We start from the raw sequence: 20,929 nt of genomic DNA, 5'->3' as shown, positions 1-20,929 counted from the left end.
ACCTTGCCCCCGCAAAGCTTTCCCCTCCATCCTGCACCATCCCAATGATTCCCCATCCCCCCATCTCTAACTGTGTGGACCTTAAACATCCGGGACCTACACTCCAACCTGACAGATCTCTTAATCCAGGCCGCTGCTGATAAACCAGACATCATTTGTTTCACAGAATCCTTCCTCCCACCAGATATCCCAGGCTCCTTAGTGTCTCTCCCTGGCTATTGTCACCTCTGGTTTGATCGACCTGAACCCCATTCTGGTGGTAGAACTGCACTGTACATCAAGAACTCCATTCCTCCCTCTCTGTGTACTGCTCTTACACCTCCAACACCCCAGGAGTACCTCTGGCTGTGACTTCCCCTCTGCTCTTACCTCATGTTTGTTTGTGTTGTACCGTTCTCCCAACGGTGATGACTCCATCTTCATCTCTCTCTTTCTCAGATGACATGGACCAACTTTTAATCACTCATCCCATCTCTCTCTTCCTCGTATGTGGTGACTTCAATTGTCAGAATGCTAATTGACTGCAACTGGACCGGATGGCATCAGCTCATGTGTCCTAAAAACCTGCTCTGCTGCTCTTGGGCTTCCTCTCTCTCTGCCCTTTTCACCCTGTCATTTACCATAGGTCATCTTCCATCTGTTTGGAAATCAGCCAAAACTACACCATTACATAAAAAGTAAAAAACACAGATCCCCCTAACTACAGACCAATTAGCTTATTGTACTTCCAATCAAAAGCAAGGTCATGGAATCTATCATCGTGGTTGACATAAAATTATTCTGTTTCTCCAAAAACCTCATCTCAGATCATCAGTTCAGATTCAGACCTGGTCACTCTACCTTGGACATGCTGCTTTTACTCTCCCAACAATGGTAGATGCCCTCAATATCAAACATGAGATCAAAGCAGTCTCTCTGGACACATCTCAAGCTTTTGATACATCCTGCCTTGCTCTCCAAACTGCCCGCCTATGGAATCCAAGGCGAACTCCACTCTTGGATTACTGACTTCCTCCACTCTCGTGTCCAATGTGTGGCTCTCAATGGAACCCTTTCTTCCTCTCTCCCTGTCAAGGCTGGAGTACCCCAAGACAGTGTTATAGGTCCCATTCTATATTTAATATTCATCAATGATGTCACTAACTGGAAAATCCTCTTTATCTTTTTGCTGATGACACCACTCTCTGCCGTGACATCCCTTATCCTTCTGACAGACAGGCAGCAGCCTCTTCTCTCTCTTGAAACCATGACAAAATCGCAACCTGGTCAAACATTTGGATCATATCTTTCAATCCAGAGAAATCTCTCTGTCTCTGTCTCTGTCTCTGTCTCTGTCTCTGTCTCTCTCTCTCTCTGTGTCTCTGTCTCTGTCTCTGTCTCTCTCTGTCTCTCTCTGTCTCTCTCTGTCTCTCTCTGTCTCTCTCTGTCTCTCTCTGTCTCTCTCTGTCTCTCTCTCTGAAAGGACCATTCCAGAAACCCTCCCATATATTTTTTCAACAATTCTCAGAGGTTCAGTCATTCAAACTCTTGGGTCTCACTCTCAGCCATGATCTCTCTTGGGCAAGCCAAATTTCAAAGTTGGCTTCGAAAGCCATATTCCGACTGGGCATCCTCCATCGGGCAAAGCCCTTCCTGGACACACCTTTCTATCCACCCTACAAGGCTTTCATCCGCAGCTTGATGGAGTGCTGCTCTCCCCTCTAGGCTGGCTCCCCAGCCTCACATCTTGGAAACCAAAGCTTTTAGGTCATTGGAATCTCTCACGATGAAGCTGAGTGTATGGGTCTATCACTTCACTATCACCGACAGGTTGGTGGTCTCTCTGTCTTCTTCCACATCATTTCTGTTCTTGCACCCACTGTCCTCTCCAAGTATCTGCAGGACACATGTGGTCCACAAGAAACCCCCTCCTTGTGAAATTTCCTCAATCCATAACCACTACTCACCTACACTCATTTATTCCTCTCTTTTCCCACCTGTGGAACCACCTTCCACACTCTCTTCAATCTCATTATTTCCTCCTGGTCTTCAAGACAGCTGTTCACCACAATCTCAGGTCATCTATCCAAAGCCATGATCTTTTCTGCATCCATTAAACCACCATAATTCCTCCCAAAATTTTGCTTCTGTATCCATCATGTCCACCCTTTGCATTCTCCCCGAACCCTCATCGTTACCAACACCATCCCTTGTTTATTTGTCTAACTTCTCCCACCACGCTGCTATTGGCATTTCCCCTTTCTCCTGCTGTTCTCTTTGTTATGTTGTGTCCTGATCTATTCTGTGTCTTAGCTCTTCCACGAGCCTGTACAATGTCTTAAAAAACAAGAAAGAATAATTGCCCCTCCATGCCTTTTACACCTCTGCCCCACACATCCAACCTCCACCAGGCTGAAAGTTTTCATCAAATTACCAGCTCCTTGTCAACATTCCAAAGTCCAGGCTTCTTTCTCACCTGCATTATCTTGTGTTCCTTTATTTTCCCATCTGCATAATTGCTTCTGCCCTTCAGTGTTGGTGAAAACCCCTTCATTCGCCTCGCCCATTCCCGAAAGGATGAGAGAAGTTATTGTAATGGCTGTGTGTGTCAGTGGATATGTCGGTGAGTCTGAAAGCAGATCAACTTGAATATGGTGCCCAAGTGTGTGAAAGGGGTCACAAAGATAAATACGATACCCTGACCAAGCTCTGCATTGTGAAATGCTCTCTCTCTCTCTCCCTCTCTCCCTCCCTCCCTTGTGAAATTATCTCTAACTCTCTCGTTCTCCATTTGTTTCGCTCCTCCATGAGCCTGGACTTTGTATAAAAAAATTTTATGGCAATATATTTCACATTAGTCATAAAACAAACGGCATGTAACACACCCAGTTCAGTTTCAAATACATGAGAGCATGTGGGAGCACCTTACCATCATCTGTGCTGCCCGACCACGAATCAACTGTTGGAGGAAGGTTACCGATTGGTATCGCATCTCAGCTTCCTGTACAGATGACAGACAATCAAACAGAAATGTGTAATATGCTTTTATCATAACAATAGATAAAAAAAAACAGAAAAAAATCAGAAATGCTCCAAAATGTATCTTAATTTGCTTATCCATTCTTGCAGTGATTAAGCATTAACTCTAGAAATAATACACACACAATGCTGTGCTTCAACAAAGGAAATGGTACAGTGGTCTGGTGATAAGGATACGACGAGTAGACTAGTATATCAGAGGTTGTGGATTCATAATCCAGTTGAAGGAAGCAGTATTCGGGATTGCATTCTCAGCTTTTGGAAATAGAGCTGATTTCAAGAGAAGTGGAATGCCACTATCTTCTTATCAGTTCAATTTTTTTTTTTAACCCAGATAGCTCATTGATAACCTTCAGAAAAGGGAGTACTCCTGTCTGCTCCACCGAGTCTAGTCAACATGTGATGTCATTCCACACTTTCTCCACTTTGTGGTTTATGCTTAATGTCCTTATGGCAACCGAGGAACAGGAACTATAAAATATTGCAACGGTTGCGCATTTTCCACGCCGATCGTGACACTGGCGGGTAAGGGTCGACAATGTCCCTGCGTCCACTGGTATATTTTGGTGCCAATCAGCATTTAAAAATACATGACGGCAGTGACTTTGACTGCCAAGAGTGGCAAGCGAGTCCGCAAACTTATTCACTTTATACAGGCGCTTCAGCACAAATTCAATCTGTCCATCTAACAGGTTAATTTGCCAATTTGCTATGCACTATGGAGCACATTCCAAATGACAACACACAAGTTTGCATTACCAAGGAAAGCATTTATTACAAGAAAATGGCCACACTACAAAACCACGCAGGGAGGTGAAGGAAGAAGAAGAGGAGCACGGCCACAAAACGGTGATCACAGACTTTTACAAATGAATACTAAACAAGAAAAAGAGCAATCATAGATTGCAGATCCTGACCAGGACTTCTTTTGTGTGGTGTATTTTGTGTGGTGTTTGTGTACTGGTGTGTTATGTAATTAATAAGAGACATAATTATAACTGCCACTTTATAATTGCTGGCAGTGATGACCGAGTGCCAAGACGCCCCGCTTTGATGCAACCCCGCCTTGATCGGACACCTGACCCTGACCCATGAAGTTTTTTTTATTTCATTATTCAATTCAATCTATAATGGAATGAAAATAAATTCAATTCAAATCAAATGGAAGACCAAATCATTGCAGTCCTGCATTGGAGTCATCAGAAGGACCCCAAACAAGCAAAAAGCAAAGATGAAGTCATCAGAACGAACCTGGATAGTATTTTCATTTCAGCTGCTACTCCTCTACCCTCAAACCCATCCACACACAACCAAGTGAGCCTTATTCAAAGAAAATTAAAAGTTTAAAAAAACCCATATCAAAAAATTAAATAATTCTGGCTGTCAGACCATGTGTCCGATCAATTTCAAATTTAAAACATGTATTCCCCATCATGACCAGAGCATAATTGTGAAGTTTCATGTCAATTTATTAAGCGGTGCCAGAGAAAACATTATTTAATATTTTTCTACAATCCAATACCGCTGCCAAACCTTGTGACCTATGACATCAGATGTGCGAACTTTTTATTCCTCATGGACAGGTGGTTATGTGTAAATTTTATTCCTCATGGATATGTGTAAAGTTTTGCCTCGTCGGTTCAGCCACCTTAGAGAAGAAGATTTTTGAAGGTTTTTTAAAAAAAAAAACGATATGGCTGCCGAGTCATGTAACCAATGATGTTATCAATTTTTTTTTCTGTGGACCATTTTATGGCCAGATGACCCTCAAAAACTTTCATACTGATCAGATGGAGCATTCTACATATGAAATAATGACGTCATAATGAAGGTACCTATGACGTCATCAAAAAAAATCACACTTATTCCCCATTTGGAGTATTTGCCATGTGCCAAGTTTCAATTTTTCCTTGGTGCAGTTTCAGAGATACAGAGTTCCAAAGTTTTTGTTTTTTCAACATGGCTGCCACATTACATGACCTATGATGTCATAATTATGATTAAAACTTTCTCCATGAATAGTCGCACCAATGGTGAAAATTTCACCTCAATCCGCCAAGCCGTTGCGGAGAAAAACACGAAAGTTCTGTGCAGACAAACAAACAAACAGACAGACAGACAGACAGACATGACATAGAGACAAACAAACGGACCCAAACGCAATACCCTCTCCTTCGGTGAGGGTAATAAAATAACCCAATGTCCCCTTGGGACCATGACGGCTTAAATTAATAACTTAGTGCACATAATCAGGGGTGACAAGGCAGAGAGAGAACAGACAAGACAGAGAAAATAAAGAAAGCTGCTCTGCAGTGTGAATCTCGTGCATGTGGTGTAAATCTAGGCCTGGACCCATCCTCATGGCGCCCTGCATGCCTCCGCAACTGCTCTCACCGCTCACTAGCACTGTTCCACAAGCGATACCACAAAGAACCACACACCACAAAACCATGCAGGATCAGGCAGGAATCATGGTGCAGCAAGCAGGAACCACGAAGAGGAGAGAGGAGAGAGGAGAGAGAGAGCAGTGTGCGAGCTTATATAACATCCCGTGAGATATGTTGGACCACCAGTGGCGCACATCCATTGGCCTACGCAGCCTGTCAGGTGAAGATCAATGGGCCACACTGATTGGCAGGGCAAGCTGGGAAATTTCCACACCACGCATGCTCAAGTTGTTCTTGAACATGCAGGATGTCCATGTATGGTTGTATCTCTGTCCTGTCTCATTTCCTGACACTGACCCCACAATCGTGCTCATGGGCCATGTCTATATCATGCTGTTCCTCGGATGAAACTTGGTGGATAGGTTGGGTGTGTGGCCACGACTAATTGATTCGATTTTGGTGAAGATCCGAATCTGGTTCTGGATATGAGAATTATACAATTGGCTGTAATCTCAAGCATAAAGACAATATAAGGACAGATTACAATAAGGGGACGTTCAATAATGCAGGGAGGGGGGAAAGGCGGGAAATAGATACAGACACTGGGCGGAGTGACTAAATCTTTCTAAACACCTTTTATTTAATTGCAGGAATTACAGTATGCTTATTCTAACATGCACTATGAGATAACCTTTGCAATCTATCCCCATTTACCCCCAAGGCCAGATCCGTAGTAATATATACCTATGAAAAGGCACCACCTCCAAAAACCCCTTAATTGAAGAGAAAAGAAAGTCTTTTGCTGGAATGGCAATTTATAATTATTACCTCCACTACCGAAGGTGAAGGAGGTTATGTTTTCACCCCTGCTTGTCTGTTTGCTACTTGCAAAAATCGAAGATTTTTCAAGTATATTGGTCAGTCGATTTTGCTTGTTTATCGCCGACGGATCACAATTAAAAACCAATCGTCATGAAACTTTGGCAAGTTGTTGAGGTAATCTCAACTGAGTAGCCTATTGATTTGAGGTCAAAGGTCAAAGGCCATCTTGAGGTCGAATTTCTAAAATCGTCATTTTTCATCCAATTGATTTGAAATTTAAACAGCAATTGCATAGTGCATCACTGAATTGGGAAACCAACTATTTTTGAGATTAAAATGTCAAACGTCAACTCAAGGTCAAACTTCTAAAATCATCAATTTTCAACTGAAAATCGTCAATTTACACCCTATTAACTTGAAGGTTGAACATGATTTGCAGGGTCCATTACTGAATTGGGAAAGCTATTTTTGAGGTCAATGTTCAAAAGTCAACTCAAGGTCAAACTTCTAAAATCATCAATTTTTATCTGGAAAATCGTCAATTTTCATCCGATTGACTTGAAGAGTAAAAAGCAATTGCATTGTGCATTACTGAATTGGGAAACAAACTATTTTTGAGATCGAAAGGTCAAAGGTCAACGCAAGGGCAAACATCTAAAATCATCAATTTTCAACTGAAAAATCATCAATTTACACCCTATTAACTTGCTGATTGAACAGAAATTGCATAGTCCATCACTGAATTTGGAAAATAACTATTTTTGAGGTCAAAATGTCAAAGGTTAACTCGAGGTCAAACTTCTAAAATCATCAATTTTTATCTGGAAAATCGTAAATTTTCATCCGATTGACTTGAAAAGTAAACAGCAATTGCATTGTGCATTACTGAATTGGGAAACCAACTATTTTTGAGATCTAATGGTCAATGGTCAACTCAAGGGCAAACATCTAAAATAATCAAATTTCATCTGAAATATCATCAATTTTAATCTGATTAAACTGAAAATTAAGCAGCAATTGCATAGTGCATCACTGAATTTGGAAACCAACGATTTTTGAGCTCTAAAAGTGATTCTTCACCATTAAGAGATAGGGCTAAACAAATATATAGCACGATATCTCAAAAAGTTGTGGACGGATTCAGATGAAACTTGGTGAATAAGTTGGGTGTGTGGCCATGATGAATTTATTCGATTTTGGTGAAGATCCGAATCTGGATCTGGATATGAGAATTATTTCATTTTTAAAGTGATTCTTCACCATTGAGAAATCAGGCCAAAAAGGATACACAGCATGATATTTCAAAAATGTATTGGGCCCGATATGTTCTCGTGGATCAGGCATTATGTGGCGGAGGTATGCGCTCTACTGAGTGCCCTTCTGGTTTAAAATGCATTGCACATCTCAACCGTTCTGAAATTATGGTGAGCCTTGCTCAACTATAGCCTCAAAGTGTCACTTGTCAGCCCATCTCCACCTATTTGATGCCATCTTCCACCCAAACCTATTTCCCTAACACATGAAAAAAGTTAATGAGTCACAAATAGGAATACTGTATATCTAAACTGATGACAATTTTGAAAATACAGTGTATTCAACGAGATGGATTAAGGTGAGTGGAAAGAATGCAGTCAGAGTAATAAGGATGAATTAAAATGAAAAAGACAAATCAGCGTGCCTTGATAATTTTTGTTTCGCCATTCGTTGATTACAATTTTTACCCTTGAATTTGTCCCGACATCCACCAATGCACATAATGTAAATGCTTTTCCTCATGCATATTCAGATTTTTTTTTTTTGAAAACAAATCCATGTGTATTGTATAAAGAATCAGTCAAGCTTATCAAGGATCATATATATCCCTGTGAGTTGTTAAAAATCCGAGTACGGTATATGGATAGCAAGGTCATGCAAAACAAGAATAACATCAAGCAGGATTTTAGAATACAGGGAGAGGAGGGGGATGTATTATGGCAGCAGCTGGAAAGTTCAATGATGTGGATTCAGAGAAGAAATGTTTGGAAACTAACAATAAAATACATGGATAAGATCGTATGGGTGCATGAGAAAAAATCTCACGTTTTTACAACAAACAGAGGAGAATTGTCGGGGCTTATGCAAAGTGGATACCAAATATACTGAGAGGATCATCAAGACATTTATTCCGTTCCAAAAATGTGATTTCAGAAGAGTTTACTTCAAATATAAGTAAAATCAAATCGGTAAGAGTCGGTACCTCAAAGGCGAGTGTACCTTTGTGTTCTTGCTACATCAGTCTGTCGCTTCCATAATGTTAATGTGCCATTCTCTCCTATGCTAATGTTCAAATTTTGAATATTAATCACAAGAATTTCCAACTCACATTCCTTAACTCAAACTCCTTGGCATAATAATTCAGAGTATTATCACATGAATTAAGTGAGTTTCTCACTTTATAGCAGGAAGGTTATTGAAGGCTTTTTGAAAACATTGGACAATGTATTTGTGTTCAACTTGATCATAGCTGCCGCGTTATTGGATGGTGGACAGGGCTTCGTGAAAATCTCGGATCTACAGTATGAATTGATAAAAGCCTCTTGCACAGGAGACATTAAAAACAAACGTTCACAAAATGTAATGATATGTGTTTGTTCTCAAAAAAAGGTTTGTTATTGTAATCTCATGGATGTGAAACACAAGTTGGGTAAAAGAAATTCTAAGTTGACATTACTCAAACCAACCTCATCAGGTGAGCTCAGAGTTGGGGTCGGTGGTCGTAATGGCGGTTTCTCAATCTTCTCTAGGAAGCGTAGAGGCTGGTTCAACCGCTTATGGTCAGATTTTTCTCCAATACCACCAGCTGTTGCAGCTTTCTTGGCATCATTTATATCTTTCTGAGCCGCCTCTAGCTGAGCTTCATAGCCGCTGATACGACGGGAGGAGAGATGATGAAGACGATGAGACTTCAAGGGACGAGGAGCCTCTGGCGGTCGTGGAATGAAGGGTGACCGTATTGAGCATCTGCTCGATTCCAACTCCAACAGTCCTAGGAAAAGGTTCCAACAATAGGCTTGCTCTCCACCAAGTTGAGAGTGATGAAGCTATGAATCAAGGACAGATGATGGCCACTCTACCTAAGACTTAAACTCTTAACCTTCTGTTTCATACCAGACTATTTCTTCACTGAACATGTCATGCCATGTCTGTGTGATTTATAAAAAGAGCATTGGCAGGTAATAAATGAAAAAAACAGTACATCTTATGGAATTTTTTTGGGCTTTACAATGATCATTCACGGAGAAGTTTATACATAAACCATATGCAGGAAAAAGAGAGTACTGAACATCAGTGTACTTTTACAGAAATTACAAGGACAATAGTAGACAATGGACAAACATGTGTATATGGTATGTGGGATTTGAACCTGGGTTGGTGAGCATCAAAAGCCAGGGGTTCAGATGGGAACACTAAGAGGCCAACCTCTAACAGGTGATGGCCATTTAAATAATTTATTCTGTGCAGTGACATTGTTTCTACACTATCAGGTTGTTTAAGCTGACATCACTTCCTACATGAGCCACTGGCTGTCATGTTTACAGCAAAAACTCAAAAGACGACACACATTCGATCAAGATTACTACCTTGAACATGGCCAAACAGAAACATGCATGTCCTAAAATGTGAAACATGTCCTATGTAAAGTATAGATAAGAGCGTAAGTAATACATGGGCACAAAGCTTATTGATGGTTGCACAGTATACTTTAAAAATAAAATAATGCATAAAACCAGATGACAATGGTTAGGATGACAGCAGACGTGTTTCTTGAACAAACAGAAAAAATAAGCAGGATTAATTAAAGGCGGGAAAGTTAATTGACTTGGTTTGAAGAAAAAAAGGCAGATACCACGATCGTTGTGTAGGTAGGTGCTGCGAACGACGTTGTTGGACGCTTTCTTTCGAGGAGGTTGTGATAAACAGGCCTCAAAGCTCTCAAGCACCGATTTGTATTTTGCTCGACCTGCGGCATCCAGGCCGATGAAACCCTCCTCGGTCGCCTCTCCAGTTTCTCCATCAACGGTGATTTTGCGAATAGCTGCCCAGAATCAGATTATTATGGGAATTCCATGTACAGTATATGCAGTACACATGAACGTAACCCAGATATACCATGGCATCTTTATGGCAATCCCAAACAAAAACATTTCCTTAACATGAAGAAATCAATTATCCAATCGCAGCTGTGTGAATCCACAACACTTACATTCATTTGTCACAACACATCAACTACTTTGCATACCTCTGACATACTTGCTCTGCACTTTTTTGATTCTGTCCTCATGCTGTGCTTGCAGTGACTGATAGCGAGAGTTAAAGCGGCTCTGTGCCAAGACATGGTGATGAGCAATACGCTGTTGTATATGGGCATAAAGGAGCTGAAACCGCTCTGCTTGAATGCTGTAGGAAAAATAAACTATTAAAGAGCCATTTCAAATTAAAGAATAAATTAAACAAGAAAAGAGCACTGCAATGGTTTAACTATTTGCAAAGTGAGTAGCCTGAACTATCAAAGGATGAATCATCTTCTTTTTTCATATGCAGCACAAGGCTATCATCCTCTCGTATGGAGCATCATTGGCTGAGATATGGAGCATGGCTGTGCCGCTGATGCAATTCCCTCTATAGGTTAGGGCAGGAATGTGGAATTTATTCAGGGTGCCAGTGATAGATCCCCTCCTCTTCGCGAAGGTCACTGTGGGATATTTAACATCCACCAACTTATGCCGGCAGATGGGACGCCCAGTTTCATGTCCATCCAAGGAACGGCACACACATTGATGAATCACCCTTCCTGTGAAACATTGGGATAACAATTTATAGCTGGGCCAAGATTCAAACCCAGATTACAGCTTAGATTCGAGTGTGCATACCTCTCGGCCAGGGGATCCCAAACAAAGGGCCGTGACCAGAACTTGAAAACCCCCTAAAAATCCTGCTTTTTGAGGGGTGATTTTTCACGTCAAAATTGTTTTCTTTGACAATTTGCATCGTAAGTACTGGTACCATTTGGGTCGTAAGGTGAATGTAATTTCAAATTTTGGGTCATGGACAAAAAAGTTTGGGAACCACTGCTTTAGGCCATCCTGCCAACCCAAAAGGATGAATGAACTTCCCCTTTTCTGGAAGGATCAGCAAAGAGTAGAATATCGATTTTTAAGAATTTCAAATACCATCATTGAACTCAAAATCACCTACGCTAGTTAACAGCACAAGAATACTATTGTCATTGAATCCACGATTGTTGATGTAAATGCTTTGCCAGTAATTAGAAGAATAGTTTGTGGATGGTGCTTGAACATGAAACTTCGGTATTTAATGTTTTTTTGTCAATCCACAAGTCAATAGCATTTATTTATTTACAAGAGGGTTTTTATTCTTACTGCATTGACCAAGTAGCGTGCACGAGGAATTCAGCACAGATCTGAGACAATTTTCATTGATAACTCCAGAAATGCCACAGCAATAATTATACAAGGTATTCACTGCCAATCATCATGCATCATCTTGTATATAATATATAACCTGTGCTTCAAGGTGGCTTGATGACCCAGTGATGCGAATACAGATTTTTTCTGAGGAGCAAGAATTTACATTGATGGATATGTGACAGTTTCCCTTACCTCTATTACTTGCTTCATTGGGTTTTTATGGGGAGCTCTTCCTTAATTTTGATGATTAATTTGGTCTCATTATGAACTCAGTATTAAAGTTTGTCTCTATATTAATTGCTGTTCTCGCTCAACTTCCCTCCCATCCTTTCCTTTTCCCCCAGCCCTGCCCGCTCAGGTCATAGATGTTCTTCCAGAACCACAAAATTGATTATCCTCCATAATTCTAAGCTGAATGATCACCTCCATTGCTTCATCCCTCTATTCGCTCCTCTGTGGAACTGATTCCCTGTCTGTTGTCTGGTGCCCCTCCAGCCAGTCCTTCAAGAGTGCTGCTCATGGTCACCTCGAATGCCTTCTCCCAAACCCACCATGGCTCTTTTGTACTGTCGTTGACCCCCGCCATCCCCATCTCTACCCCCTTCTCTTCTGTCACTCATCCATTTAGGTGTGATGTCCTTCTATCTGTGTTCCACTTTGATAATCTGCCAGTCAGTGAACCTGCTGCCCTTTTGGTGTTTAGCTTCTCCAGGAGTTTAGCTCCTCCATTTTTCTATTCAAGTCAAAGATGTACAACAACTATGCAAGCAGTTATGAAGGGTTTGTTGTACTTGTCTATCTGCTTGCTGCGAAAGGCCACATCCCGCCTTTCCAGCTGTTCAAGAAGGTGCCTTCTCCGAGCCACACCGTCGGGATCAGCAATTGGTGGGAGATGGAGTTCGACTGCACGGCGGCTTCTTTTATGTTCCACCAATTCCAGCGTAGCCAAGCCTGCTGGCAAGCCGTGCCCTGTCCACAAAAGACATTTATTAAAATATGTTGCTTTTAACAACTCAAAAAAGAAAGATTCACTTTCGGCTATGGTTCAGTTCAGGTCTTACTTTGCTAGACTTGGTACATGAGGACTTGAACAAAGGATCATACACTGTAATTCAGGCTTAATGCGCTTTCGTTGGGTGATCAAACAATGAACTTCGAAAAATCATACAATTTTTAATTCAAGAAGTGTCTGACTTCTATGTACTGCTCAACAACTGAATAGAATGAGTTCAAAACTGGTGGTTGGTTGTACTCAAAGTGTGCAGGGGAATGTTTTCGGTGGTAAAACACATGTATAGGCCAGGAGGATTCAAGTTGGGGTAAGAACTCGATGTCAATGTATATTGTATAATGCTGCCTGGTGAGAATGGGGTTTATGAACATAACTAACAACATAGGACAGGCGGCCTGACTGTATCTGTCCATTTAGCACATATTTTCGGAAAATCCCAGACAGCGATCACTCGTGGGATCCACAAGGTCCATATAACCGCACTTTTATGCAACCATCGACAAATTACATAAGCATCTACATAATGCATTGCATCACAAGTCCACGCTCACTTGTGGGAACCCGCAGGGCCATACAAGCACATTCATATGTGACATCTACAAATTGCGTATGCATGCAGACATTATAGAAGTGGGCCAATTAAGAATCCATGCTAGCAAAGAATCCATCCTTACAGACAGGTTAATTTCCCCCAGAATTGGCATATTTTATTATGACTTGTAATACCCACCCTTGCTGGTAGTGTCGCTATATGATACAAACTTAAATAGAGAGAATTTGGCTCCTCCTCTGACCATAAACCCCCTGGATGATGAAGAACTCCCAACTTTGTGCAAACAAAATGAGTGAAATGATAACCTGTGTGACATTCTAGTGAAAATAAACTGTGATCTGGCAAGGAATACAATTCATTTTTATATTTCTCCTATTTGGTTAGGATGATTTTGGGCAGTATTGCCCTATTCATTTTAGTGCCCATCACCAATAGGATTCATTGTGACTGCACCATAACATAATCTCAAGCCTTCATTCAGCAACAGCAAATAAAATATTTGAAAGGTACTGTATTTGTTATGAATTAATGACATGGAGAAATTCTGTATAAATTCACAGTGATAAAGTTAATCCAAATTTGTTTCCATAGTGAAAGTTTGGGGCTCATAATTCTTTCGCTGACATTGAGGAGGGGTTGGGGGTGGGGGATCTCTTTCATCATGTAGCAGATCAGCTCTCGATGAGGTCCTAATCAGACCCGGACATAAAAAAAGAATGGGATGTACAAGATAGTGTGTGCAAAACAACTTGAGTTGGATAATTCTTGTGAAAAATCAATCGACATAAAGTCCTGAAATTGGGCACGCAAGATGGCCTCGAGGTATGTATACTCATGCTGTCTAGCTTAGGTTTTAATCCAGTTTGAATGTCAAGCTTGGGATTGCTGTCACCCTGGTGTTTCACAGGCAGGGTGATTCATCAATGTGTGTGCTGTCCCTCGAATGGACGTTAAACCTGGCGTCCCATCTGCCAGTATTAGTTGGTGTACGTTAACGATCCCATGGTGTCTTTCACAAAGAATAGGTGAGCTATTGCCGGCACCATGAACAAATTCAAAATTCCTGCCCTCACCTTAGTTGAACGTCAGGCTTGGCCAGCGGGTTTGTGTAAAAACTTAAGCCAAGTTTCCCCGGCCAACCCCAAATAATGTGGGAATAATTGTGGCCAGTAAAGAGGAAGAGAAGAAGATAAAATGCTGAAGTTAAACAAGGAAAAGACTGAATAGCACAAGTGAGAGAAAATAGTCAAAGTGAAAAATCCAATGAAGAATCCATCCAGACAAGAAACCTGGCTTTTTGGTCCACATACCATAGCGTAGTGAAGTCAGGTGGAGAACTTCTGGCTTATCTTGTAAGTTAGTGAGAATGTATGGTGGGGTATAGGGCTCTGTCTGCGCCTCCCCATCACGGTAATCTGTTTGCACTGCCACGCTCCGAACTGCACAGTCGTCAGTGCTTCCGCGAAAATCACCAGGAATGCAATGAACATTTAACCTTAACCAGAAGGAAACAAAACAGAGTGAGGAGCATATCAACAAAAACCAGGCAAAACAATGGATTTTACTGCCTCGTGCCTATCGATGGTAAAGTTCACAAACTTGATAATTTTCTCATATATTTATCAGCCGAACCTGGTGATCATTGTAAAGGGAAAACAAGCAAAGAGATGGAAACATGGCACAGCCTGAAACACTGATTGTTAATAACATACCTGTTGGTTTCCAGATGAGCAAATGGGTGGACTTGGAACTGTTGAGATATAACTGCCCTGCAATGCACATGAGGTCCATTGAAAATATACGACTAGGCTGAATCCCAAGGTGATCAAGCAAAGGTAGAAACTAGGGAAGAACCAGATCTATAAATTTATCTTTCAATATACCAAGTTATCAAGTTGTACTCCATATCTAATGTACACCAGATGTGAATTTACATATGCTAAGCAATCAGATAGAATAGATTCAACATTGTGGACATTTGTTTGCACACCAGTGTGAGCAATAATATTACAAAATGATAATAAAAATACCTGAGGAGACTTTGTCTGTTGCAGGAGCCTTGAAGGACTTCTAGTTAATAAGTTTGTCTTTATCACTGCGAAATTCATTTCAAAGTATTTGAAGAGCAACTTCAATTGTTTTCAAAAACTACAAAATTTATTGCATCATTTCTGTTACATCATAAAAAATACACACAGAAGACCATTAGGCCCATCAAAGACTACACTATGATTGCCAACCCATGGCTGTTTGTCTGTGCTCTATACTTTTGAAATGCTGAGCATCAAGCAAGGAAGCAGCACATACCACTTTTCACGTCTTTGATACAACTCAGCCAGGGTTTGAACCATCAACCAGCCAGACACTCTTACCATTATGCCACCAAGCCTGATTTGTAACTCCTGCACTACAGTATTTCAGATTTGTGTGGTTCAGTGGTTAATGGTAATCAGAAAAGTAATGCAGAGTGAGCTGGTTATAAGAACAGGTGTGAACTAGAAGGGTACTCGGTGGAGCGCATACCTCCGCCATGCAATGCCTGATCCACAAGAACATATCGGGCCCAATACATTCTTGAAATATCATGCTATATAGCATTGGTCCCCAACCTGCGGCCCGCGAGGACTTTCCAATCAAAACACATTTCCATGTTGCAATTTTAAAGGGGTTTATACAATGCCACTGCCGGCCACTGCCGGCCGGCGCCGTGACCTGAAAAGCCTTACACAATGCCGCTGCCGGCCACTGCCGCTTACCGCCGGGAGGAATCAAATCAATTTGCATCGATAAAATGCATCAATGAAACTCAATAAAATGCATCAATTTTTTTCTGGCTCCCAATATCCTTGGGAGTAGTGAACGCAGCCCGTGGGATCAAAAGGTTGGGGACCACTGCTATATTTCGTTTTTGGCCCTATCGTATTATTTCGTATTAGTATTAGGCCCTATCGTATTATCGTATTAGTATTATTTCGTTTTTGGCCCTATCTGTCAATGGTGAAGAATCACTTTAAAAATTCTAGTAGTTGGAACTGGATCCGGATCTTCACCAAAATCTAATCACTTCACCCTTGTGACACACTCAACCTGTCCACAAAATTTCATCCGAATCCGTCCACAAATTTTTGAGATATGCTGCACACAAACAAACAAACAGACAAACAAAGAAACAGACAAACAAAGAAACAGACAGAAAGGGGTGAAAACATAACCTCCTTCACCTTCGGTGGCAGAGGTAATGAATAATATGTGAGGGCCGCTTTATGGGCATACCATAAATATAGACAGATGACAAATACAATCGTGACAGAAATAGGTTTGAAATTTTTTACTTTTTAAAAGTTTGAATTATAAAAGTGTTAATCTAATATACTGTATAAAGAAGAAAGTTTTTTTTTGTGTGTTTGTTACCTCCACTACTGAAGGTGAAGGAGGTTATGTTTTCACCCTTTTCTGTCTGTTTGTTTGTTTGTTTGTCTGTGTTTGTTTGTTTGTGTACAGGATATCTCAAAAAGTTGTGGACAGATTCGGTGTGTGACAAGGATGAACTGTTTAGATTTTGGTGAAGATCCAGATCCGGATCCGACGACTATACTTTTTAAAATGATTCTTCAGTATTGAGAGATAGGACTCAAAAACAATATATAGCATGATATCTGAAAAAGTTGTGGACTTATTCAGACTAAACTTGGTGGACAGGTTGGGTTTGTGGCAAGGACAAATTTATTCGAATTTGATGAAGATCCGAATCCAGATCTGGATACGAGAATTATTTTAATTATAAAAGTGATTCTTCACCATTGAGAGATCGGGCCAAAAACGATATATCGAATGATATATCAAAAATGTATTGGGCCTGATATGTTTTCGTGGATCTGGCATTACGTGGCGGAGGTATGTGCTCTACCGAGTGCCCTTATAGTTTGTTTATGCATTCGGACCCCCACCAGCACCAGTGCAACCAAACTTTGCATGGCCTCCTCTTTCATACAGAGGATGGTTGCGGATGATGTTTGGATCAAAAAAAATTGAAAAATTTTAAAATATTGAAATAAAATAATTGGCCATCAGGCTTCGGTCAGGTCTTGTGATTTTTACTGCCTGTGTGTTTTTTTCCCGGGAGCGACCGAGTAATACGTTTTGTGAAGATCATATGTTAAGGTTTTAGTGATTAGTTGTATTTTAAAAATAAAATTAATAAAAATAAGTTAAAAGAAGGGAAAGTGGTGCAAGCACATTTTACTCAAGATTGGTAATTTATAAGAAACCATAATGCCAACATTCCCCAATTTGTCATGCAGGAAATCTTTAAATACATATTTCATTGAATTTTCCCAGGCAACGCCAGGTACTTTAGCTTGTTATTAATAACTAGCAAAAGTACCCATCCCTCGTGATGGGAAAAGCAAGCAAAAGTACCTGTCCCCAGTGACGGGAAAAGTTTAAGTTAATCAATCAATATAAATTGTTTCATGGACTTTGAAAAGGTTAATTGTATTGTATTCTTGGTTTCACTCAGAGCCAAAGCTCTGAGTTACATATACCGTTATCACCCGTCAAATTGTGGTGCAACATCGGGCAGTGGAGGTTAGATTTGTCTAAAAAGAGAATGAAGTATAGCTATTTTAAATTGTGTGTTACTCCATGAAGATCTGTGTTAAATCTACTTTAATCCAGATGTTCATGTTGATTTTATAGATTACTAGAAAGGACATTAAAGTGACTGACTATATTACATCAAGAAAAGTGAAATGAAAATGCAAAATAACCAATCAGCAGCTTTTCAAGCATGGCACAATAAGTGGCCACCGTAAACAGGAGACAGATGAACGCATGGACAGATACCATGGATCACAATCTATACAATAAGAGGGATGTTTGTCTGTTGGTGTGTGTCACCATTTTTCTCATAAATGTCGAAAAGGATCTTCACCAAACTTTCAGAGGTTCGTCACTGAGTGCCAGGGAGTATTTTGGACAAATTGTTTTTGAATATTTTGAAAAAAAAGTTGTATTTTATTGAAATCGATCTATAGTGCCTATATGCCTTTGTAGCTATGTGAAAGGTAATATTAAATGATCTCCAACCCCCTTCTTTCGTGGGTGTACTGTGTAGGGAAGTGTTTTAGGCCCCCACAAAAACAATATAATTTTTTTTTGATTTCTTCAAAATGCCAACAGGATTAAAACAGCATCGGGTACCCTGACTAATACTGTAGCGAATGTAAGATAAAAATTTAACAATCATTTCACAAACTATTTCACTTTGGGAATGTTGCTGCTTCTATAGACTAATGTTAACAATGTGGATAATGTACTGTTATGAAAATGATGATTTTAGTGAATATAGTTCGGTTAAATGAGTCATGTGTCACTTAAATGAAGAATGTAAATAGTACATTGCGCCATGCATGGTATGTTTTATTTAGCCAGCAGGTAGTATTTCATTTTGTTGGTTAGTTACTACCTTATTTCAGACTTTTCCACTCAATCTGCATCAATGGTTGTGAAGGGGACATACATGAACATGCATTTGCATGAGGTATGCCATGTGGTCACCTCACAGCAGCCAATGCTTGAACCAGTTGACTGATTGATGAGCTGGTTGGAACAGTGACTGAGAGTGGAGCTTTAGGAGAGGCAATTTAAGGAGATGCATTAAAGGTAGAGACAGGAAAAACAGAGAGAGAGAGACAGAGACAGAGACAGAGACAGAGACAGAGACAGAGACAGAGACAGAGACAGAGACAGAGACAGAGACAGAGACAGAGACAGAGACAGAGACAGAGAGAGAGAGAGAGAGAGAGAGAGAGAGAGAGAGAGAGAGAGAGAGAGAGAGAGAGAGAGAGAGAGAGAGAGAGAGAGAGATTCAGAGGGTGAATTGTTATTGAAGCCATCTACGCAACAGTGTAGTCGAGACAAAGAGATATGGGTTGAGAATTGGAGGGAGAGTGTAGAGAATGTTCAGTTGGTTAAGCATTGACTTTGGATTGATGATAGATGGCCAGAGTGGACAAGTGCTATGCATGACAGTACCTTTTGTAGAATTTGCTTATGTTCTTGGAAAACTGGTGTGGATCTGTCACTTGGTCTGTTTTCATCCTCACAGTCATTCCTGAATGATTCCATTGTGTTTCCAGGCGAGGAAGGTAATGTAGGGGTGAATCTCGTTGGAGTGTGTAGGATGGATAGTGTGGCAAGACGCTAAACATGTTGCGAAAGTTTGGCACTCGTTCCTGGAGGAAGAGGAAAGCAAGTCATGAAGGAAAAAAATACATATGCACAGTACGTAAATTGTAAGGGAATAGAATATATATCTACATAGATATTCTCAAGTGTCTGTGCGTTTGTGGGTTTGTTTGCTTGTGCGTTTGTAAGTTATTCTTTCACGGCCGAAACGTGGCATCAACAAGCCCCAACTTTTGGGAATAGGAACTTCAGAACTTGGGAAAAGTTTAAAGCTACACCCCATCTGCCCGCCAACCCCCCCCCCCCCCACACACACACACAAAATACCCCCTCAAGGATATTCTCTGTATGTACATTTGTAAAGTTCTGAAAATAGAAGGACAAAAGTGGCTAGGCCAATCTCCACCAAATTTAGCAAATGTACTGGAGGTATCCTGGGTTGTCAATTGTCATGGGTACAAAAAAATTCCCTCCTCACCCCACAAGGCATTGCCCAGGGAAAAAATTACCTAGAGGTTGTGGCACATGTTGTGCATTGAAAACGTTGAAATCCTGTAATTAGTTTTGCTTGTGTGTTTTTACCTCCTCCACCGAAGGTGAAGGAGGTTATGTTTTCACCCCCTTTTTGTCTGTTTGATTGTGTACAGGATATCTCAAGAAGTAGTGGACGGATCCGGATTAAATTTTGTGGACAGGTTCGGTGTGTGACAAGGACGAACAGATTAAATTTTGGTGAAGATCCGGATCCGACTATTAGAATTTTTATGGTGAGTTAACCATTGAGAGATGGGACCAAAAATGATATATAGCACGATATCTCAGAAAGTTGTGGACGGATTTGGATGAAACTTGGTGGCCACATTGGGGGTGCAACAAGGAAGAATTGATTCAATTTTGGTGAAGATCCGGATCCGCATCTGGATCTGATAACTTTTTAAAGTGATAATTCACCATTGAGACATAGGGCTAAACCGATATAGAGCACGATATTTCAAAAAGTTGAGGACGGATTAGGATGAAACATGGTGGACAGGTTGGGGATGTTGCAAGAATGAATTGATTCGATTTTGGTGAAGATCAGAATCCGGATCTCGATATGAGAATTACTTGATTTTTTAAGTGATTCTTCACCATTGAGAGATCGGGCCAAAAACGATATCGTACTGTTGTCTGTATAGCATAATATTTCAAAAATGTATTGGGCCCGATATGTTCTCGTGTATCAGGCATTACGTGGTGGAGGTATGCGCTCCACTGAGTGCCCTTCTCGTGTTTTTGTGCGTTTGTTTGTTGCCCTCTCACGGCCGAAACCACCGCCGGGAAAAGCTCACCCAGCCAGGCAGTGCTGGGTTGGCACTGTGAGTGTATGTATGTATGTATGTACAGCATATGTATAGCCAATGTATACGTATATGTATATATACATATATATACAAATTATACATATATACATATATAAGCAAATGGCATGGGGAAGGAA

General features: G+C 40.7%; 1 protein-coding gene across 6 annotated transcripts in view; it reads right to left on the bottom strand.

Moving 5' to 3' along the window:
* Positions 1-20,929, bottom strand: part of CFAP91 (cilia and flagella associated protein 91) — a 125,410-nt gene that overhangs the window by 23,367 nt on the left and 81,114 nt on the right. For all 6 annotated transcript variants that reach the window (XR_015056117.1, XM_085873351.1, XM_085873350.1 and 3 more), the window contains 8 exons: positions 19,297-19,496; positions 14,973-15,029; positions 14,571-14,755; positions 12,487-12,664; positions 10,507-10,664; positions 10,114-10,302; positions 8,948-9,252; positions 2,909-2,980 (listed from right to left, as the gene is read on the bottom strand). Coding sequence is in view for 5 of the 6 variants with exons in the window: in XM_085873351.1 (XP_085729477.1) it covers positions 2,909-2,980; positions 8,948-9,252; positions 10,114-10,302; positions 10,507-10,664; positions 12,487-12,664; positions 14,571-14,755; positions 14,973-15,029; positions 19,297-19,496 (1,344 nt within the window). In the remaining variant the exon portion in view is untranslated. The remainder of the gene's footprint in view (positions 1-2,908; positions 2,981-8,947; positions 9,253-10,113; positions 10,303-10,506; positions 10,665-12,486; positions 12,665-14,570; positions 14,756-14,972; positions 15,030-19,296; positions 19,497-20,929) is intronic.

The sequence above is a fragment of the Eptatretus burgeri genome, chromosome 3 (assembly GCF_056783735.1).
Source record: "Eptatretus burgeri isolate ZD-2024b chromosome 3, Ebu_testis_v1, whole genome shotgun sequence".
Classification (NCBI taxonomy): Eukaryota; Metazoa; Chordata; class Myxini; order Myxiniformes; family Myxinidae; genus Eptatretus; species Eptatretus burgeri.
This window is presented reverse-complemented; position numbering and strand designations above follow the sequence as displayed.